Here is a 22,103-nt window from a genome sequence, read left to right as displayed (position 1 = left end):
GATATTCAATTTTCCAATAGTTCTTCAATCTGCCCCAGTTTTTTTTGGGAGCGGGAGACCTTCGGCCCCCGCTCCCCGGGGGGGGTGGTTCACATCCTCCTAGTCAGTTCACCCTTTCTTGATATACTCAATAATGTTGCGCCAGCTGCTCAGGATGGGTCGTGCTTAGTCAACACACACCTAACCCTCAAAGTGTCTCGAACAGTGTCTCAAATAGCGCAAACCGGCCAACCAAACCGCGTCTAAATGTTTTACGTGTTTTTGAGACATAGAGTATTGCAGTACATATTAGAATATTAGAATTAGAAATCAGTGCACCCAGTTCTTGCGAAAGGAAATTAATGCAGCCAAGCCTGTGCCTGCCATTGCAGCTGACATGTCACTTTATCACGTAGTGTAGAATCTTCAGTCCTCAAGTATTTTTCGGCATACAGCTAAGTAGAGTACAAGGTCTTCCTCTATGATACCTTCGTCAATAGCTTCATGTATCTCGTTCCCTCCAAGCTACACTTTTTTGTTTTAAGCTTCACCTTTTTGTTCCAAACTACATCCTTCTGCTCCCAACTATTCTAAAGTTCAAAGCCACTATAGCTCTTATTGCACTCACCCAACCTCGCTCTATTCAATTGAATATGTCCAAATCCAAGAAATTCAAGGATTCCATTATGACGTTCGATTCGGCGCAGCCACAGGTGGCTAGTAAGCATCGTTAGAAGAATAGAACTCCGGACCAATGGAAGAAATTCGCGCTTGAGAGAACATTAGCACCAACACCAAAAGCTGATTCAACCATGAAAAAGGAGATGGAAGGCTTATTTTTTTGGGCGCTAAGGTATTGATAGAAGACAGGTGACCGCCCTTTTGGAACCTTAAAGCTCACTCTCTCCAAACGTATGACCAATTGGGGATTTACCGTTCTTCGAAACAGGTGCAGGTCTCCATAGCTCATCTCGAAGGCGCTCTTCACGGGGATGTGAATATAGCGGACGTTCCTCGTCCATATAGCGGCTCCATTAATAACTAAATGCCCCATTCACTCGTTTCTCTTCCTTTTGCTCGCTTCGCTCGTAAATATTTCTTTGCAACTTTCGGGCTGCGCACCCCCCCCCCCCCCCCCCCCCGCTCATTAACAAATAATATAAACTTCAATGAAAATACTAAATCGTAAACAGCTGTACCTTCGGAATAAAAACATTCTTCTATTCGCTATAGTATGTACATAATTAAGCCATCTATTTGCAAGCAGCAAAACCCCTCTATTTTCCATGATCTCCTTATAATATGATGCACCTACACCAAATAAAAAAACACAAAACGCCATGACCATATGTACCAGCAAGAATTAGCCCACAGTGAACTCCCGAACAGGCGAAAACTATGTCAAGTTTCATCAGTTACATTCTTTAGTTAGGGATTTGGCATCACTCGCCAACGACTGAGGACCTCTTCAGCTTTTATGATTCCTTGTTAACGCAACCCCACCTCCTCCCCCCCCCCAAACCCAAAAAAGCACAGCCCCCTTCGACAGGGCGAGTCCTCGAATGTTCCTCCTTGTAGATACCCCACCCCCCTTCCAATAGGAAGGTACCCAGGATAAAGAAGAGTAAACGATCAAACCCTTGGTCCATTTTCCTCCCCAAATCCTTAATATCTGACCTCAATTCGGCTACGTGAATCTTGAGGACTGTGATATTCCAATAAGCCATTAACATTATGAATGAGTTATCTCCAACTATCAAGTGCTCACTTTATCAAGTTGATGGAATGCGTCCCGTGCAACATATCCTGATGCAGAAGATGCCTTCCTAGGACCCTCAAGATTGGATGAGTTATGGCCGTCATCATTTAAGTTTCTCTGAACCACTCGGCTTGCATGAGCAACACGAACAAGTACCGTGAGACTTAAGACCTACCTGGCTCGTGGTAAAAGCACTTCTTGCCAGTGGACCACAAAAGCCCTGAAGCTGGCGGCAAACGACAAATCGACGAACGATGTTCAGGCTGGACATTCTGTGGTGGTTGCTGTAGTTGTAGGAACAGTAAAGAGAGTAAAAAATTAAGTGCGTGATTATTCAAGGAAAGCTAACCTTTATCGTATGACGTCGTGAAGCGAAGCTGAACGGAAACGTTGTTGTAACGGAGATGGAGAAAAAGACCCAAGCTGTTACGGGACGCTAGTCCAGATAGCCAACCCACCAAGTCCCCAACCACGCCGCCGCCAAAACCGTCCCCGCCTCGGTCACGAACGACCAAAACCAAAAAGCAAAATGAAGAGGATGAGTTCGGTACCCAGGATTCCCACATGGTCACCCACTGCAGTACTAACTAGGCGATATCGTTCTATGACCGAACACGTTGAACAAGCTATTTTCTAGCGTTTTATCCCCGACTTTATTTGTTTGTGGTGTTGTGGATGGTTGACGTTTTTGCGCGCGGTGAAGTATTGGGTTAGGGTTCGCGCGCTTATTACAACGGGCGCGGGCATCAATATGATCATGAAGCCACACATAAAAACGATCATCACTCTCACCTGGCACCAACACAGGCAGGTCGTGCACCAGGAGAAAGAGCACTCCACCGACCGGCACTCATGTGGTTCTCAGGACACTGCACTCTATTTTCGCTGCGAAGCCAATTCCTAACAGCGCGCTGCATCTCCAGCCTTAATTAAGCTTCCAACCACTACCACTCGAGCCACTCGCCATGGCCACGCTATCTTCACCTCACCCTCCGGTAGCTAGAACCCAGAGCCTCTACAATCCAATCCAATCCACACGCTACCCTATCTATATTTACATACCTACGCAACCCACCTCCAGCTCTGCATCCCCCCGGCCTCCACCGACCTAAACACAAGGCCATTATGCACCACCCCTTCATCTCCAACCCAAGCCTCACCGAACGATCACCAGGCTATTGTCACACTCAGCGCTGGTCAATCGATAGAATAGCATTGTCTCCCACCTCAGGAAAACATTGCATTGTCCCCCGGTGATGGCGTCACACTCACCGACGGCACCCCTGTCTATTCCCAGTCGTCACAGACTCTCACTCGGGCTTGGCGTGGCGATCACTCCCGCCGGTGGGCTGCGCTGGTAGTACTAGTGAGTGTTCAGATGCTAGATATAAAAGCGCCCACACGCCATTGACGAGAGTGTGTTTAGTCTTCAGCATCTGCTCGATAAAACACCATATCCATAACTACAACTTCAATACACATACCTAATACACACCACAAAACTCCCCCACAATGTCCACCACGTGCACAGACTCCCCCACCACCTACACCCCCATCCCGCTCACGCCCGAGCTCGCCCCGCTGATGGGCCACGGCAGCCCCGACGCCTCCACGGAGGAGCCAAAAAAGAAGATCGCTAAGCTACTCGACACGCCCGCGCACGTGCTGCTGATGCTCAAGAGCTGGCTCGGATTCTCGCAGGTCGAGCGGTGGCAGATCGAGGAGGAGGAGGCGCGGATCATGTTGCTGGGTGAGGAGGAGGAGGAGGACGAGGATGAGGGGATCGATATGGGAGAGGAGTCGGGGGGCGAGTCGGGGAGTGGGGAGAGTGATGGCGAGGTGGAGTTTTAAAGGTTAGAGGGTTACATTAGGTATACTGTGCCTGTGATAGTGATTTTGATTTTGATTTTTCTGCTGGTGAGATGGACGCTGATGTGGTGGTGTTGTAGAGGGCTTTTTATGATGTTATGAAGTGGGTGGAGGGGCTGCGTGCGGCAGGACCGCGGGGAGGGAGTTTCGGCTGTATATATTTTGCAAGCTTTCTTTAATCTTATCAATGGGTCAATTTATGACCTATCACACGCTCTCTAGTATGACGTCGCACTGATAACTTGTGCAAGCTCGCACAAGCGCTCGATTGTAACGGGACGTCATCATAGTCCGTCCAACTGTGTGACCAAGCTAAGACTCCCGAAATCCACTTCATTCACAGGCATTCAAAAAAATACAGCTAGCATTAACACTAGTGAACAACGGGGGCTTCCTACCTTCCTTCCTCTTCCATTTCATCTCCCTTTCCCATCACGCGTCTCCCTCTTCATCAACAGACACCCCCACATCGCCCGCTAAAACCCCAAATCCATCGCGAGATTTCAACCTCATCAGCATATAATCGCAAAGCTTCATCACGGTATCAAACCCGCTCTCAGAAACTCACAAGTCTAGCCCAACTGACGTCAGCAGATTCCCGAAAAACATGACACAAATTCGACGCCACGGGCGTGCTGAGCCTGTTGTCCACTCCGTCAAGCTCCGCATCGAAATCTGCGAAATCACCACCCAGCGCTACGAAGATCGTCTCGTGATGCTTGATGAGGATGAAGCCTACATCAACTCGCTGATGAGCCAACTGGATGAATACGATGTGTCCAGTGACCAGTATTACCAATTTATGAGCCAGCTCATCATCGTCTGGGCGGAGATGGAGGATCTGAAGGCGAAGATTAAGGTCTCGAAGGAGGAGTTGGCGAAGTTGATGTTGACGGAGTTGTTGGGTGATGTCTAGAGCGGCGGGTAGGGGATGGAAAATTGGGTGCTTGTGCGCGAGAACCGAGAAGAGAGTGCATGATTTTTTCCGCAGAAACGTTTGTTCCAGCTAATGCCGGTTTGTGGCTTCTAGCTTGCGATGAGTGGGCGATATTGAGTTCAAGACGGCGGTAATACTTAGGGGACGCATTAATAATAATAGAAAACCATGTGCATCCTCACTTCGTTTGACCTTCGTGCCATGTAAACTGATATGCGGAGTTGTCGGTTTATAGAAACCTTCTGTTCAGAGATAGCGGTCTATCCAGGCAACACTTACCATTAGATTGGTCAACCTGCTCATGTTTTCAGCTTGTAAGACCTTACCGGAACACGCATTGGACATCATAAGCCCTGAATTTTTCAGCCGTAAGATATAACCCGCTGCCATCTCAACTATCTCAACCCCGCTGTGAAGGACCCATCTCTATAGATCTATCTCATACAATTCTTCTTTGAGAGGATAATAGAAACCCATTTTTCCATTCCGGAAGTTCACAGCCAATCAGATATAAACGAACTCCCGCTTTGCCGGCGGATGTCGCTGTATCAACCCCAACTATCCGAACCGAGAGTTGGCATACAAGTATAGCCCATGAGGACGCTCTAGCCGGTGAAGTTTGAGAATACTCTCGAGCTGCCTCGTGCTCTTTACATTTGTGCTTGTCTGTCCTCGAAGTCTGATACTGCTGTCCTCGAGGACGATAAAAGATGATTCCGGGAGAAAAGAGAGCGTTATTTCTTTGAGGTAGGAGGCGTATTCTCTCATGACTTCAGGCATATTAAGTGTGTATAGGTAAGAACTGTATATACCCTTGGGGGGTCCTTGAGGTAAGGAGTATCCTCGAGGTAAGGGTAGAACAATACTCGTCCTCGTGGACTACAACACGGTAGCCTTACTAGCTGCTGGAGTAGAAAAGAACAAACAACGTTAACGTCCATCCTCTCCCGCCACGTCACCTTATATGAAGAAGACCACATCACATCAACCCTCTACCGTCACTCAGGACACTCCCGACAGTCTAGTCGAGTGTCCAGCAGCGGTGATATCCAGGCTAAGTTCGATCCTTTCCCATATATTCGGACGAAAAGTACAACAACTCCATGAGATCTTGAGATCGAAAGCCGCCAAGCTCGACAAATACGATACATAAACGGCGAGAATCGGACAAGACTCAAATTTTCGGCGGTTTAACTGACGCCTTGACGAGACCTGATGTAGGTAAACCTGTCTCTGGACTGTCCCAAATTTTGAAAATTAGTACCCCAGAATTGAGAAGGGTACCCCGGATGAGCTCAAATTCCTAGAGTGCGGTCACCGCTAACCTATTACAATTCAGGTGGCCTTCTCTTATTAGCAAAACAATGTCCTACACCACCCAAGGCGGCGGCCGGCGGCGGCGTCATCCTTATTCCACGACCACCGAAGAATCCGAAGCCCAACACAACCCTCGCGCACAACAAGATACAACAAGCCGGGACCGTAGTAGCATCCACCAAAATCTCATTTTTGCGCACGAGACATCAAAACACACCCCACTCAAAACAATCACCCAAGCACCCCATTACACCCAACACAGAAGTTGGATAACGGAACAAAAGTACGACATCGGCAGGATTTGAACCTACGCTCGCGAACGAAACAGATTTCTAATCTGTCGCCTTAACCACTCGGCCACGATGTCATGCTAAAATGATCCTAGTTTGTCATCCTTGAGCCTTGGCCTCGGCCCCACACACTAGGGCCAAAAAGCTTCGAAGTTTGAAAATATAGCGTTCTTGTTAGTTATGCCTTCGGGGTGTTGGTGGGAGTTGGTGGGAGTTGGTGTGTTGTATACTAGGTCTTTGTGGGGTGGAGGCTTGACTGATGTATTATTTTTGTCTCAGGTGGGTCGAGTGATATTTTATGATTAAGATATAAAATACGTTACACCCTCTTGAATGGAAAGACAAAGTATCCACTACGCCATGTTATACTCATATAACTCAAGTAGACCGGCGTTAATTCCGGTGCTCAAACTGCTTAAGCTTTCATATTCGCTCTGCACTGTGATCTCCCCCCCCCCCTTGCCTACGTTCCAGCTCATGCTCCTGTGGTGTTGATATCGATGTGGCCCAACGATAGCAAATAGGCCCCAGAAACATGTGCGTAGTGCATTGTATCTCGAGTATTACAAAAGTGTAACATCACCGCTCCTGTATTTCCACTAATCTTTAACTAGGCCCGTAGATAAAACACTATTTATCCTACGACCAACCCCGCCCGGATCCGACATAAACCAACCACGCATCTCTAGAGTATTAGAAAGTCGCTAATACAAATATTCTATACCTTCTGACCATCAGGGGGGCATAAAGAGTTATATTGACGTTGTCTTAGCGCATGACAAACCATGAAGCAGGTCGAGTGATATTTTGTGACTAAGGTGATTGACCGTCCACCCTCACCCACCCCCGGGAGGCGAACGCACCGTTGAGAAGCGAGCCTAGCACATTTGCAAGAGATTTTAATTCCTAGGAATTGGGTATTAGGTCCGGCTTATAGTTTTGGTTCTAATTAATATTTGAAGAGTTAGGCCTAGGAGAGCTATAGTTATATATACGGAGATCGAAGAAAGGTCACTATCTTTAATTCCGATCATTACCACGACCCTCTTCTATCACCCCCAACAATACCATAAAGTGTTGAGCTTTTGAGCGTCTATGTCACAGACTTGAGAGTTGATTGCATGCATCCATCTCCCGCGGGGCCTCTTTAAATCCGAGGAAAGCCGACAAAACCGCGTTACAGAACCACCGTTACTCTACCCTCACAATCAACACTTAATACGTTATTTGCTATCACCTAGCCCGAACCCCACCCGATTACCGCCTCCAATAAATCGGACACCTGGTAAATTTCCCGGAGAACATTTGCAAACCGAGTGATACTTTATGATTGAGCTTCTTATCCTTCATGCTGGTGAGAACTGCTCAGGTGTATATGAACCTATAGATAACATACTCCGACGAATAATCTAGGTAAATCATACTGTATATATGCGTGTTAAGAGTCTGGGAACGGATCAAAATTGAAGATATCATAGAGGTAAATCAAACCTGCATGTATTCTTTATAGTATCCCACAGCCCGCCGAGTCATACCGACCCTTGTTTTGTAGGGGCGGAAAAAGTGGCCGGTGCTAATAAATCCTTATCGGTTATCGATCTTTCGCTCGGATTCTCCGTGGCTTCCGAAAGGGTGCAGGTTTACCTAACGGACCATGGGATAACGCCGATGGATTTATTTCTATGTTGGAATATCTTGTGGACTTGCTCATTAAACGCCCAGCTTCGTAGATACAAGGTCCCATGTCCTACCTAATAAGAAACTCACTATATGTGCACAGCCACAATAGCGGCTCTTTTCCACGTCCACATAGTTCTAGCCGAGCATAGATTAGATAATCCTATTGTGGTTGGCGCTACGAGTTAGAGTGCAAAAGATGAGAGTATACACTGTTTTGTTCATCCCCGAAACGTACCCTAATACTACCTCCGGTATCAGCTACAATGCCGGCCGGCCGGAAATGCTGGTGAAAGTAATTAATTGCGGAAGAATTCATCAGCATGCTAGTACTTGGCTATATATAGCATGCGCAGCATACAAGCTTAATCCGAAATTCTCATACAATGCCCCAACACTAGCCATACGAATTAAGTCCCATTTCTCTATATTATAGTTGGCTAGTCTTTTCATTTGATCTGCGATTGTATATCATGGTGAGCTACGAAGAGAACCGGATCCAGTAGACAACGTTGCAATCTAGATAACACAGCCACAGCGACCCACCTTCACACCATGCACAGGAAGGGTCCCATTGCGACACACCCCTGGCTTACGATATATCCGGAAACAAATCTTAAAGGGCCAATCTACTTTCCAACCCGCAGCAGCACACCACCAAACATCAAAAAAGCGCCAAAAACGAGTGATACTCCATGATCCCCTGCTCCCACTTCACTCCAGCGACAACATCCACCACTATCAGAGTTTCCCAACCCGCGGGGGGAAGGTTTCGAGAGTTTTTTTTTTTCACGTGCACACCTCACCCGCGCCCATTGGCTGCGCGCGATAAGCCCCCTCGCCTCTATCAATCTGCACGCTAGCTATCTCTACATTCTGTATCTTCACGAACATTAACCGGCGCGGCACATGTCAGAAAGAAACAACATCACCAAACTCCAGACGAAAACGCCATCATATCGTTCATGCACCTCGACATGAACTACCCCTCGGAAAGCCACCATGTGACAAAGCTTGGATACGACAGTCCAGATCGCAACCTCTTCACTGGGCCGCACGAAAACGGTCGCCCCCCCCTCCTCCACAAAAAAACAACTCCTCTATCTCACAGCACAAAAAAAAGTAACTTCCTAATCGACTGTATGACCTGCATTAAATCTAACTGGGTATATCTCCTCTACATTAACTCCCACCCACACCCCGCCAAGCTACTCCGTCCCACACTCAACACCAACACCAACACTGACACCACCACCCCTAACCCTTGTGCAACCTATACCCTGAAGATGATCTTCCGGATCAACTTTCCCGGCCAACAACTTTATTTTACCCTGAAACAGAGCTTGTTCCCCGGGTGGCAGATGTCAGTAGAGTACCAACCTGAGCTGGACCCTGGTTGGAAGCGGACCCGAGTAGTTGGGTTGGGTTGGGGGAGGGTTCGCGGAGGGCCAGGGTTCGGAGATATGCAGGTGTCGGATCATGTGTGGAACAGCCGAGTGGGTGCCGAGAGTTCCCTTTTTTTTCGGTGCTGGGGGTATGTTGATATTGGGAAGTGGTGGATTGGGGGGAGAGGGGATGTACATAGTAGCCAGGGTAGGTAGGTAGCTCTGGGAGCTTATGTCTCGGACGCCGAGCTCTGGAATACTGCGTGCGCCGCTATTGGCCGGTGCGTTATATGTAGTAGATAGTAGAGATGGTAGCTATCTAGCTAGCGAGCTGACTCCTACCAATTGACGCGCCCACGTAGAGTACTGGAGTAACAGTACCTCCAGGCCCATTAAAGATTGGACGGCCGGCTTACTCTGTACCTATACCCAACTCTAGACCGTCGATATGTAATTACAGCCCGGGGTCAATGTAGAGCAGGACAAAGTAATATTCTCCCTCAAAACCCTGATATCCATAAGTACTGGGCTCGAGCGTGTATACCAACCCGTAAGTAAGACCGCCCCCGAGGGTAGAGTAGGGTTAAAGTGCAGTTCGAAAGAGGACAGAGTAAGCTTTGTTGAGCAAAATACTTGCAGGAGTACCTAGGAGTAGCTGGCTAGCCTATCGATCCGGCACGATCCGGCATCTAAGACAGCATCTGCATCGTGGGGCTGGGGCCGGTATTGGAGCTGGAGACGGTGGAAGGGATGAGACTCGCAGGCGCAATGAGTGTCTTGGGCGAGGCTAGAATGTCTGTGGAAGCTTAGTAGTGTAGCATACGTAGGTAGGTTGAAATTGGAATAGTGTAGGATGTTGAGATGGGAATAGTGTTCAAGTAGGTCGAGATGAGAATAGTAGGGAAATATTCTTGATAGGTAGAGGTTCAATGTTCGGAAAGTCAGTCAATAGTAGTGAGTAGAGTAGTAGCGTGCAATCAAGTGATTTACTCAGATCAGACGCAAAAGTAGTGAAAGGCAGAATTCCACTCGACGAGCAGCAGAGAAGACATGAAGCCATTATCACAGAACCAGACAACGCGAGTAAAATACATTCCCCACAGAATCTCGCACTCTATACTGAACAGATCCAAACACCACCGGTGACTCACACTAACATCAAGACGCTGGTCCTAAAGCTCTGCCTTCCACTCCGGAACGACCCGCTCATACCCGCAACTTCAATTTCACTCACTGACTTCATGACTGCCGTTCAGGCTTCACAATGCATTACCGGCACGGTAGTTTCAGAGCTTGTAAAACATCTATCGATTAACCGCGACTCTAAGCTAAGTCCATAACCCGAGGTTATCGTTTTTGATATTGCCCAGCCGCGCAGGGAGACCATCATGCATAACCAGCAGTAACAGAACGATGGCCATGACTCATACCCGTCCCCAAACCTCTGGAGTAAAGCAAGTAGGAGAGACCAAGCTAAGCTAGCGGGACTACCGCCCCATTACCCGCAAAAGAAAAAAAAACGTGCCTCCATATCTCCGGTAGCTGCAACACGTGAAAAGTAGATCTCTTGGCAGATCTCGGGAGCCATCTCGTCTCGGGAGTTTCTCGGTAACTGGGTAAGTAAGAATATGAGTCAAGGCCCATGTGGAGTTTAGGTATGTATGTGGAGTAGGTAGGGCAGAATAGGGTCTGGTCCTTGAATTCTTTCGTTGCTTGCTCCTCGGCCCGCGGTGTGGAGTGGATATGGATGGAGGCTTTTTTTTTATTTTTATTTTTTATTAGATTGATCTCATGCTAGATTTCCCCCGCAAAACTTTGTTTCCTCGGGTGTTCGGCGGGGTGAGGTTGATAGCTCCCTAGTAAAGTGGAATAGGGTATGCCATGCATGCAATTCCAACAGCATCTTCTTCTGCCTCCAGAGCGCATACCCGGTGCGGTGCACTGGTACACTTATCCAACCTTGTTTGTGCTTCTCCCCGCCTTTTCCCCGTGGTGTAGCGAGCGTATCAGAGAGCTTCTGGATAAACAACGAGCATGATGATGATGCTGATGATGGACAAGATCATCCGCATAGCATAGCATGAGCATGGCATATGCCGGGAAACATCGGAGCGTCACATGTAGAGATGAAGGCCTGGAGGTCTGGTTAAGCTTTTCGATCTTGTCCGGAGGGCAAATAAAAAACGTGTGTCTGAACCCATACCGGGAGGTTTCTGCTTTGCCCTCGGTTATCTGATGTCTTGTTGCTAAGGCCGGGGTAAGGGGGGGATGGGGTGTGGGAAACATACATGATGTACGACGTTGGCAGCGAGTTAGCGGAAAACATCGGAGCAACGCGACACCAGTTGCAACAGTTGCAACAGCAACAGCCCATCATCGCATGTCATCAATCTAAGGTTATTGCGCAGATGTGTGTATATCTCATCTCGGCCTGTTAACCCGGACACATCCCTTCCCCCGCATGGACCCCCCCCCCCCCGGTGCGGCGACGGTGATGACGGTGGCGACGGTTGGTTGTTGCTTGCGGTGAGCCGAGATGGGGTGGGGGGAGGGGCGCAAAAAAAAGCTTGACCACCGCCAGCCACACTCACCGCCACCATCCTCCACCATCGGTAGTTCATTCCTTATCCGCTGTCTCTCGGCTGGTCGGTCCCCTCTGCTGCTGCTGCTGATGCTGTTGTTGCCTCTGCACGGTAGCGTCGTTGTCGTGTGTTGTCTTTGCATGCCATGCTTCTGCCTCCTTTCCTCAAGCTGCAAAATTAGCGAAAGCTGGGGAACTCGGGAGGAGGGGAGGATGAAGGGGGGGATCTCACTTTTCCTGAATCTGGACAGAGGCACTGGTGAGATCTCGTGATACCAGCAATTAACGTAGACTATGCTGAGTATAGTATGTAATTATTTCTCTCGCAACGCCAACAACAACAAAGAAAGAGGACAAGCAGACGGTGAATGCGCCGCTCTGCTCCGTGACGTTGCTCTGTAGGACAGGAAAATTTTTCTTTCCAACGTTGCTTTGCTCTCCTCGTCGTCGTTGCCGTTGTCGATGCAGCACATCCATCTGATGGTCTCGTGGGAGGCAGATCTTGTTCCGTTGAGATCTTTACGTTCGCATCTTAATACACAGCGCAATTACTCCACGCCGGCCCGAATGTGTACTCGGGAACTAGATCACTACAGGCTATCGTGGGGTGAAGAGGGGAGCGACCGTGATGATGATGATTAGGTTTGAGATCATTACTAAATTGCGGTCATGATGGTTTTGCATTGCGTTTTTTTGCTTTGCTTTCTTTTCTTTTCTTTTGCCTCTCTCTCTGACCTTCCATCCCTCGATCGCTGGTTCCTGGGGAAAAAGGAAACAAAAAATCGGATGATAGCGAGGACGAGGAGGAAGCAGGAGGAGCTCGGAGGGAATTTGGAAAAAGAAGGAAAGAAAAGATGGGCCTGCCTGGCCTCTCACACACTCTCTCTCGCTCGCCTCTCCTCGCCTCGGCGGTTCGCCTGCGCGAAACAAAAAAAAAACCCACACAAACCACAAACCAAAACCAAATGGAAACACACGTACGCGAGAAAGGACCATCTGTCATGTTCCATCATGAGCGACTTGCGCGATGAACCCGCTGTTGGTGGAACCCGTGTAATAACAATAACAATAACGAAGCCCCCAGGCGCCCTCCCCTAGCTGGCAGCTGTTAGGTTACGAGAATGTGCTACACACAGAGTAAGTATATGTACTTACCTCATGTGTAGTTATACTCAGGAAATAAAATAGTATACACATCCCATCCCCATCCCCATCCCGGTGACGGTGAAGGACCCGTCCACTTATTCGCCGGCCCCCTTGCCGGCGCGAGGGAAACAATGGCCGAATAATTTGGAAAAGACCCGCAATGATCCCGGACTTACGAATCGACTAGGAAGGAGGAAGGAATTAAGACTACAGTATTGCAATGCCATGTTTTAGTTAGTCCATAGCTGAACTCAGGTGTTAGTAGGGATAACCGAAACGACGGTCTTTTTTCTTATTATATGCAGCTTACTGAACAGGAACATGAGGTTTCTGAGTGGAGAGAGCTCCCTAGTTGAGCATGCCCGCACGGTGATCATGATGAGTATGCTTATGATGCTGCTGCTGCTGTCGCTGATGGTAGGCACCCTACTACGAGTATGTACCTAGAGTAGAGTAGAGAATGCACTGCCGCACATGTGCTGAAATTAAATTTGTTGACATTTACAAGCTGCGTCGCCGGGTACTGAGCGCTCTGCGTACCTACATGCATATTGAAAGTCTACTAGATTGCAAAGTTATTAAAAATATTTACTTCCTATGTTTACGGCCTTTGATATGTATGGTATATATGCAGACCCTTGCCCATCCCTGACGGCGATGATGTTGATTATTGATTGATGATGCTGCCTAAGGTCCTAGCCAGAGTGCTTTGTGAAACCGGCCCACCAGGGAATGGGGGGTTAGGGTCGGGAGTGTAGGGAAAAAAAAGTACCTCAAATGTTCAAATGTCACAATATCAAATTTAGGTCCCTCATTTTTTTTTCATTTCTGTTCAGGGTTTCGGAAAGAAAGCGAGGAAGAAAAAAAAAAAAAAAGACGCAAATTGAGTGATCAACATGGACGAGACCCAGATCCGAAAAATCTAGAAGATTATCGCCAGTGCACTGGACAGGAGAGCTTTGACAGTAGAGAGGGTCGGGGGGTGAGGTTGCGTGACTGTACATACACATGATATTGCAGAATACCACTAGCAGGAGATCCGTGTTGCTGTCTCATGAGCGTGAGCTTCCACGTTAGGGGAGAATCCCAGCATGACCCAATGGAGGTCAGGAGTGTGAAGAGAGTCTGGCTGCCACCGCGCGGCAGCTAGAGTCGTTGCTGACAGAGCTTACTGGGGAGCGTCTGGAAGATAATCCGCGACAGGGGACCCGTTATTCTCGAACCCATGAGGAATGGGGAAGGAGGGTGGTGCATGCATGCATACATAAAGTAGAGCAGAGTAGCAGGCAGCTGGGGGGGGGGAATAATCCTCTTCCATGCCAATTGGCAGTCCCGAAACGACCCGATATCTTTTTATTTCGAGAAACCTCGACAGACATCACCGTCATCTCAAAATCCTACAAGCGAGCGAAACACAAAGAGCTTCCATCTCAACAAAACCCACCAAACCTTTGAGTTTGAGACCGTTAAGGAAAGGAAGACAGGATTATTGGCTTTGGGAGTTTTACCTTTTTCATTTCTTTTTCCTGCTATTTTTTTTCTTTTTTTTTTACAGGTTTAAGGGAGGGGTGTAACTGCAACAAAAGCCATCCCCGACTCTTTGGTTGTCCGAGACTCGGAGACTCGGAAAGCGTAACTATACTAGCGCCTCTTCACTCCATAACTCATCAACTGAGCTCACAGACTCAAGTTCGCATACACACCCCACGGTCTGCATATATTCATTATTTAGGGAGGCACACGACAAACTCTCTCGCAGGGAATATAGAGCTGCACTGTTGTTATTGTTGGCTGGTATTCGGCGGCGAAGACAAGTCCCCCCCCCTCTTCGTTCAATCACACACCCTCTGTCGGAGTACCTGTGCACCCTCCCCTTCAGCCCCTCCTACCCCCTCATCCAAGGTGTGAGGCATTATTAGCGTAGAATTATATATATAGTCATGGCCTCTCCCCAAATTCTGCGGTCTCTTCCTCGACAACGTTCACAATCCATTCTATCTACCATCCAGCTTCGCCAGTTATCCTCAACTTGCTTCCCAACCCGATCCTCTCTACCGAGATCACAGCTTTCATACACTCCTGCGTCTTCGCTACTCTTTAACTCCAAAAACTCTCAAAACAATTTCGCAAGGGCGAACACGAAATTCCTTGGTCAGGACAAATCTTTAGCAACAACATCATCAACTATGCCTATGTTCAGATCTGTAACCCCCAGCCAGAAGTGAGTCCATCTCCATCACCCCCATCATCATCTCCACCAGCTCCACCAGCTCCACCAGCTCCATCATGATTGATCCCATGGTCTTGCTGCTGCCGTCGCTGCTTGCTCTCAAGCTCTTTTACTGACTCCCGAGCTCCTCTTGTAGCGGCTCTAACTCAAACATCCACTCTGCGGTTCACTCCGCTGTTCACTCCCGCGCCCATTCCCCCTCCGACTTTGATACATCCTACGACGATGGTCTCCGCGCTCAGCTCAAGGTCCGCGGGCTCCTCCCTCCCCACGTTGAGAGCTTCGAGCTCCAAAAGGCTAGATGTAAGTTCCGCCAAACCGATTCTACCCGCATTTCCCCTCATCCGCTGTGCATTCGGCGCGAAGATTCCCTTTACCTCGCTTCACTTGCTGCCTTGGTTATGGCGCTGCTTTGTTTCGACCTTTTGTCATCTTGTTTCTTCTTCGCGTATGGTTTATTTTTTGGGTTCTGCGACTATGCTGCTTGTGTCACAATCCTGGCACTCACATCCTTGTTGATCTTTTTTTTTACCGGGGGTGTGACTTTCAGCCGCAACCGGAGTGGGGGAATCAACAATATTCTTTAAGCGGTCATTTTTTTATGCACTCTGTCAACGAATTTCATCACGGGAGTTGGAATATGTGATGCTAACAATGTTCCCGTGATAATGCAGGCCTCGAGCAAATTGCGCAAAAGTCCAACACCATTGACAAGTACACCTACTTGTCTAATCTCCGCAATACCAACACCAACTTGTTCTACCGTTTGTTGATGGACAACATGAAGGTTCGTACTGTCCGCATAAAATCTTATCCACGACCTGTTCCTATTCCTCTAGTTTATTCCCCGCTTTATTGCGGTCTCCACTTTTGCACCCTATGTCTAAGGTGGGCGCCCGGGGGTCTGCTCTAGTTGCATATGCATTCGGGGGAGCCAGACCCCCGGTACGGCGGAGTCTGCATGGATGAAAGGTAAAATGAAAATCTGGAGAGCACGAGACCTAACTGTCGGGGATTTTAGGAAATTACTCCACTTGTCTACACCCCCGTTGTTGGAGAGGCATGCCTCAAGTGGTCACACATCTACACCCAGCCTGAAGGTATGATATCCGCCACACGCAAATAAAATCACCCCACTCCCTGAACCTCCCGATGCTAAGCATCTTGACCCTGCTGCGCCGTTTTACTGGGGTTGGAATCTAAGGTACCCCAAGCACATGCTGACAATTATTTTTTGCAGGGCTCTACCTTTCCTATGCCGATCGCGGAAATCTCCGTGCCGTTCTGGACAATTGGCCGGCCGAGAAGGTGGACATCACCGTTGTCACCGACGGATCCCGTATTCTCGGACTCGGTGATCTCGGTGTCAACGGGATGGGAATCCCTGTCGGGAAACTCGCTCTCTATACCGGATGTGCTGGTATCCACCCTGACCGCACCCTTCCTATCACCCTCGATCTTGGAACCGAGAACGAGGAGAACTTGAAGGACCCTCTGTACCTAGGTGCCAAGATGCACCGTGTCACAGAGGCCGAATCTCTGGAGTTCTTGGATGAAATGATGATTGCCCTGAACGACAAGTGGCCCGGCCTTGTTGTCCAATTCGAGGACTTCAAGAACCCATTCCCATCTCTTGAGAGGTACAGGAATACCTACACCTGCTTCAATGACGACATCCAAGGTACCGGTGCTGTGATTTTGAGTGGTATGATCAACGCCCTCAAACTCACCGGCATCCCATTCAAGGATCAGCGTTTGGTGTTTATGGGAGCTGGTTCTGCAGCAGTTGGTGTAGCCAAGCAGATCGTGCAGTTGTTCGTCAAGAATGGCATCCCCGAAAACGAGGCACGCAGGATGTTTTGGCTTGTTGACTCGAAGGTATGTTTTCTCATTACAATTTCTTGATATGGTCGAACCAGAAGCTAATATTCCACAGGGAATGGTTACCGACGACCGTGGCGACAAGCTACAGGAGCACAAAGTGTACTTCTCCCGCGATGACAACGAGGGTCAACAGTACAAGACCCTCGAGGAGGTTGTTGATCTCGTCCGCCCCACTGGTATTATGGGTCTTTGCACCATCGGTGGTGTCTTTACCGAGTCCATCTTGAGGAAGATGGCGTCATTTAACGACCGCCCTATCATTTTCCCCCTGTCAAATCCCTCAAGCAAGTCTGAGTGCACCTTCGCCCAGGCCATGGAGTTCACCAACAACAAGGCTATCTTTGCCTCCGGATCTCCCTTCCCTGAGGTCGAGGCTGACGGTGTCACCTACTACCCTGGCCAGGGTAACAACATGTATGTCTTCCCTGGAATTGGTCTTGGAACTGTTCTCTGCGAGTCGGTCCACGTTACCCAGGAGATGATATACGCCTCTGCCGTTGGTCTTGCGGATTCCCTGACCGAGGAGGAGAGAGCCAAGAGCTGGCTCTACCCCAGCCTCGACAGGATCCGGGACATCTCCGTCTCCGTTGCCCGTCATGTCATCCGTGCTTCCCAAGCCGAGAACCTGGACAAGAACAAGACTCTGCAATGGCTGAGCGATGCCGACCTTGATACCTACATCCGTACCAAGATGTACAACCCTGCACACGAGCACTCTCCGGCCGGCAGCCCGACCAGGGAGATCCATGGATTTGACACCAAGCCCCATTCCAAGTTTTAGATCAATAGAGATGTACGAGTGCTGATGGGTTTCTGTAATTTTTCTCTCTTCATTTGATTCTTCATGTCTCGAGACCAGGGTCGATAGGCAACGTTTGGGATGATATTTTTTCATTTCTCTCTTTCTTCTCTGGGTTTGGGTTTCTTTCTTCGTTGTGTTTCATCTAACCTTTTTTTTTCCTTTTCTTTCTCGGGGTCCAATTTAAAAAAGGGATTAGTTTTCTTTTTTTTCCTTTCTTTGGTCTTTTTTCTTTTTCTTCGCTGGGAACGGGGGTGTCATCGTTTTTTTTTCCTTTCGTTGAGCGGATTAGTATTATTTATGAATTGGTACGAGGTGGACGGGGGGGGGGTACGTTTTGATGGCATAGCGTATAGAAGAGGATGGGGAAGGGGAGGGGTGAGATCTGAAGAACAATATCCCGGCATTCCATAGGTGGTGGGGTTAGAGGAATGAAATGTTTGGATTGAGATCTTGAAATTTGTGCACTCGCGTGATTTGTGTGGTCTTTTGTGAAGCTTGAAACTCTTTGCTAGGGATGGAAAAATTGACCATCAGCCACTCGATGCCACCGGTGCTTGGTGGATCTCATTTTGTATCTTGCACTTCTAATGCCACCTACCATGCTTATGTGGATGTCTACAATGTAGATTTATATACGTATAACTATGGTCTCTATCAATCATTATGCACTCGAATGTGCGGTTAAGCCCTCAGCCTACTACATCGGAAAACCCACACATAGATATATATAAAAGTAGTGGCCGGTAATATCAATCAGTTCAATGCTTCATTCAGGCAAGCTGCTTTGCGGCTTACATATTTTTCTTTATTTTCTTGCCAGTCGGGGCTCTCAGACTGGCAGGTAAAGTACAGCACTATGTCAACACTGCATGGTACCATCTCGATCAGGAGCTCCTAGTATCCCAAACAGCTCCAACGAAACCTCCCATACAAATTTGATCCGGTCTCAGCTGGCAGTACGTCCCTTTAACAGCCCACCAAACTACTTTTCTAGAAACCTGATTCATTTAGTACTGTTAAAACGTGTTCTAACCCCACTCAGCATAACCTTTGTTCATATCTACATATAGTGTGGTCCACGAGCCGTCTCGAGCCTATTTATGATCAGACTCGAGCCAGCTTGTCACATATCTTGGGCTCATCTCGGCTTGCGTAAGCTCGAGACCTTGGCTCGAGCCAGCCCGTCTCGTGGACCACACTATTGACAGAATCATATCCCACTCAACATGTTTAAGGTTTCATAACAGTCTCCTCTAGATCCGGATCTACATGTCTTTACCAGCTGCTATACGCCCAAATATTGGTATTTTGTTGACTCTGTATAAAATTGATTACTAAGTGTAATCGCATGCCCTACGGGCATAGGTGGACTTGGCTTAGCGCGCCTATAGCCAACTAGTTGGCCATAGTGCGGGCATGCCACCTATGCCCGCTCGAGCAACCTTAAATACTCTGTAAGATAGAACGAATACAACACCATCTTGAGCTTCATACATCAGTTACTACGTACATTTGCGTAGCACCAGCTATGTAGGTTCACCAGTAAATACAGCACGGAAAATTAATCATCGGAAAGTGCTAATATAGCTATCGCAAGTTTGTCCCTGAAATCAATCATCTTACTATGGGGAAAGGAATCAAGAAATGAATCTTAAGTGCAAATTAATACTTTTAATTACACATTTCCCGCAATCTATTAAAAAATAATAAAAAGCAGCCGGATTGAACCCAAGTTCTTCCGTTGGTTTAACCTAAATGTTCCCGATGTGCCATCGATTAATTTAATAAACCTTAACCTTATACAAATTGGTAGAGAAGATGCATTAGGATGTGTAAGGAAATGTGAAAAATACCGCTGGACTTATATTAGGATCGATAGGCCCGTAAAATGTTGGATTTAATCAACCCTGCCAATTGTTGAAAGCCATATTCCTCTGCAAGCTCCACCATTGGCTCGTATTTATGTAACTCGGAAGGTGATAGACGTATTATAAGCTCTTGCCGGACAAGTCCTTCGGCCAGAACCGTGTTTCCTGATACAATAGCTAGTGTGATCGATTTACGATGTCTCTAGGTAAGACTGCCGGTCCTTTTGATGTAGAAAGGAAAAAGCCTCTTTTGCGTTATCAGGAATGGCCTGGCCAAACCCTATTGCGGAAATAAGTGCACACCAGTAATACTCATTATATCCGAGGAGGCTCCCAAGATTCTCCCCTCTAACCAGAGGAGATAAACGGATGCATCCAAAAATGCTCACCTCACAATCGTCTTTCCAGATCCAGCTTTTCCGCCACAAGCTTTAGCAGTTGATGAGTCATCTCGTTAGAGGGTCACTTACGAATCCCGTAACACCATAAACATGAGGATCCTGGGTCCAATAGCCATGCCTCAAATTCCGGAGAGTCTAGCATCCATTTGCCAGTACCCTCGATGCGCGCCTTCTTTATAATGCGATGCTTGTATTCGGGCTCATATCGTGATAATTTCTGTAATATATTCTGGTGCGCTTGTTCTATCATTTATCATCAAATGAATATTTAGCGTTCGAAACGGTATGGTCAATTATAAGGACTAGAATGCCCACCCTTATGCAACAGGAGCTGTCGTTCTCTTCCTTTTGCGGCGGCATGTCTTTCCAGGGCCTGAGCTTCTCTTTCATTGCCTTGTCGTCTACTCTCGTTGGCTTGTTCGGCCATATGGGCTATTTGTGCTTCCATATCTACTCTCTCGGAATGCATGCGGAATCTGTCGATTATATTCCCGAATTCCTGATAAAATGGCTTCCAGACTACTTTGAGAGCCCGCAAGCCACTTCCGGGGAAGGAAAATCGAGCTAAACGAACAATGGTCAGGGAAAAATATCAGCGAGATTTATGAAATGTCTTCATCATTTGCGATTTTTGACTTTTTGAAAGACATTCTTCGCGTCCACGCAGAAGTTAATTATGTCAAGATATACGACTGACAGTGAATACAGCAGTTGTTCGTGATTCGGGAAGAGACGTTCATAAGCTTTAAATCGGGGAATCACATCCCCTATCCTTTCTAGCATATCGATAAGCCTTGAATAATATTTGTCAAACTCGCCTGCTATCTGGTTCAGATATCACAGTATGTGTAAGTTCTTAATCTATCTCAAGACAGAAATGAAAGTGAGCATCGATATCATACGTGTAAAAGAACCCGTAAACCCCCCCCAGATGGGTGAAAAGAACAGGGTAGAAGTGTTGGAGAGAACATCTAAAGCACCGCCATATTGAGTGATTGCAGCAATGAGGGGCTGAAGTTTTTTCGCCGCAGCTCTAGATTTGCTATTCTTTTCGTGTTTGAATTGTGCTGCGCTGGTACTGTAAAAAAGATTCTCCACCGAAGCCTCCTTATAAAGATCTTTGTGTTCATCGCTTAGTCCATCTAGATATCGCTCCTGGGCAGTAATCCAGGGATCTCGGTTAAAACTACCAGCTTGGTCAGTACTTTAATCCGGCTCAGTCAGCTAGGAGAGCTTTCGGGTTTTACCTCATTTTGCCAGTGTCAATGATCGAGGGGTGATGGACCTTAAGCTTGGGCTAAGCGTGGTTCTTCGAGGTTGAAAACGCTGTGAGGGGGTAGATCTCAGATCTTGGTGGCTGTACATGATCATCATTAGCGAATAAAAATTGAGTTATTCCGCCACAATTAGCCACAGATGATATTATAAAGCACCTAGAACTCAGAAAAATATCGTCCATCCTGTGCAAAAAGCCAATCCCCAGACCCGCAGCCGTCAGCCCTCGCTACAGCTGCTTGTTAATATATATTGACATCCAAAACTGCCAAACGCCGAGTGAGTGGTACATACAGTGCCGGAAAGGTTGGTGAAGTTGCAGCGGGATCCATCAACATGCTGCTTGACTGAGGTAGCGATACAGCTTTTTTTTTTTACGGTATTTCTGGCAGTATGTGGAGTTAGTTATCCAGATTTGTATTCTCACACGATGCCGCATCACTAACGGTGCGAATTACATATATACCTCGACGCCCACATCTAGATCCTAATAAAGCCACATACGCAGCCGATTCGAACGGACGTGCGCTGACACAAGCCCAGATAGATAGGGCTAGCAGGAGTAGCTGAATTCACCGTCCTAGCTTCCCCAGTAACTTCTGATGCAGCAAACAGATCAATTCCAGATATCGAGCGGTGAGGCAGAGGGGATGAGAGAGAGGAGGAATGTTTGTCAGCTCTGATATGGTGTCGCTAAATGTTT

The 22,103-nt window shown here is 47.8% G+C and overlaps 4 protein-coding genes across 4 annotated transcripts; all 4 read left to right on the top strand.

The window, feature by feature from the left end:
* Positions 1-3,250: 3,250 nt before the first annotated feature.
* Positions 3,251-3,589, top strand: H6S33_011122 (uncharacterized protein; the record flags this gene model as incomplete). The annotated part of the gene is made up of 1 exon (XM_044842516.1): positions 3,251-3,589. One exon carries the CDS (start codon positions 3,251-3,253, stop codon positions 3,587-3,589), a length of 339 nt encoding a protein of 112 aa, XP_044697052.1.
* A 625-nt stretch (positions 3,590-4,214) lies between these two features.
* Positions 4,215-4,523, top strand: H6S33_011121 (uncharacterized protein; the record flags this gene model as incomplete). The annotated part of the gene is made up of 1 exon (XM_044842515.1): positions 4,215-4,523. The coding sequence occupies one exon, from the start codon at positions 4,215-4,217 to the stop codon at positions 4,521-4,523; it is 309 nt and encodes a 102-aa protein (XP_044697051.1).
* A 1,385-nt stretch (positions 4,524-5,908) lies between these two features.
* H6S33_011120 (uncharacterized protein) lies at positions 5,909-6,166 on the top strand (the record flags this gene model as incomplete). Its single annotated transcript, XM_044842514.1, has 1 exon — positions 5,909-6,166. The coding sequence occupies one exon, from the start codon at positions 5,909-5,911 to the stop codon at positions 6,164-6,166; it is 258 nt and encodes an 85-aa protein (XP_044697050.1).
* Positions 6,167-15,126: 8,960 nt separating this feature from the next.
* H6S33_011119 (uncharacterized protein) lies at positions 15,127-17,835 on the top strand (the record flags this gene model as incomplete). The annotated part of the gene is made up of 6 exons (XM_044842513.1): positions 15,127-15,161; positions 15,307-15,473; positions 15,845-15,957; positions 16,192-16,270; positions 16,411-17,048; positions 17,107-17,835. The coding sequence occupies 6 exons, from the start codon at positions 15,127-15,129 to the stop codon at positions 17,833-17,835; spliced, it is 1,761 nt and encodes a 586-aa protein (XP_044697049.1).
* Positions 17,836-22,103: the final 4,268 nt, after the last annotated feature.

Source organism: Morchella sextelata (assembly GCF_020137385.1).
Source record: "Morchella sextelata strain SCLS chromosome Unknown scls_5, whole genome shotgun sequence".
Classification (NCBI taxonomy): Eukaryota; Fungi; Ascomycota; class Pezizomycetes; order Pezizales; family Morchellaceae; genus Morchella; species Morchella sextelata.
This window is presented reverse-complemented; position numbering and strand designations above follow the sequence as displayed.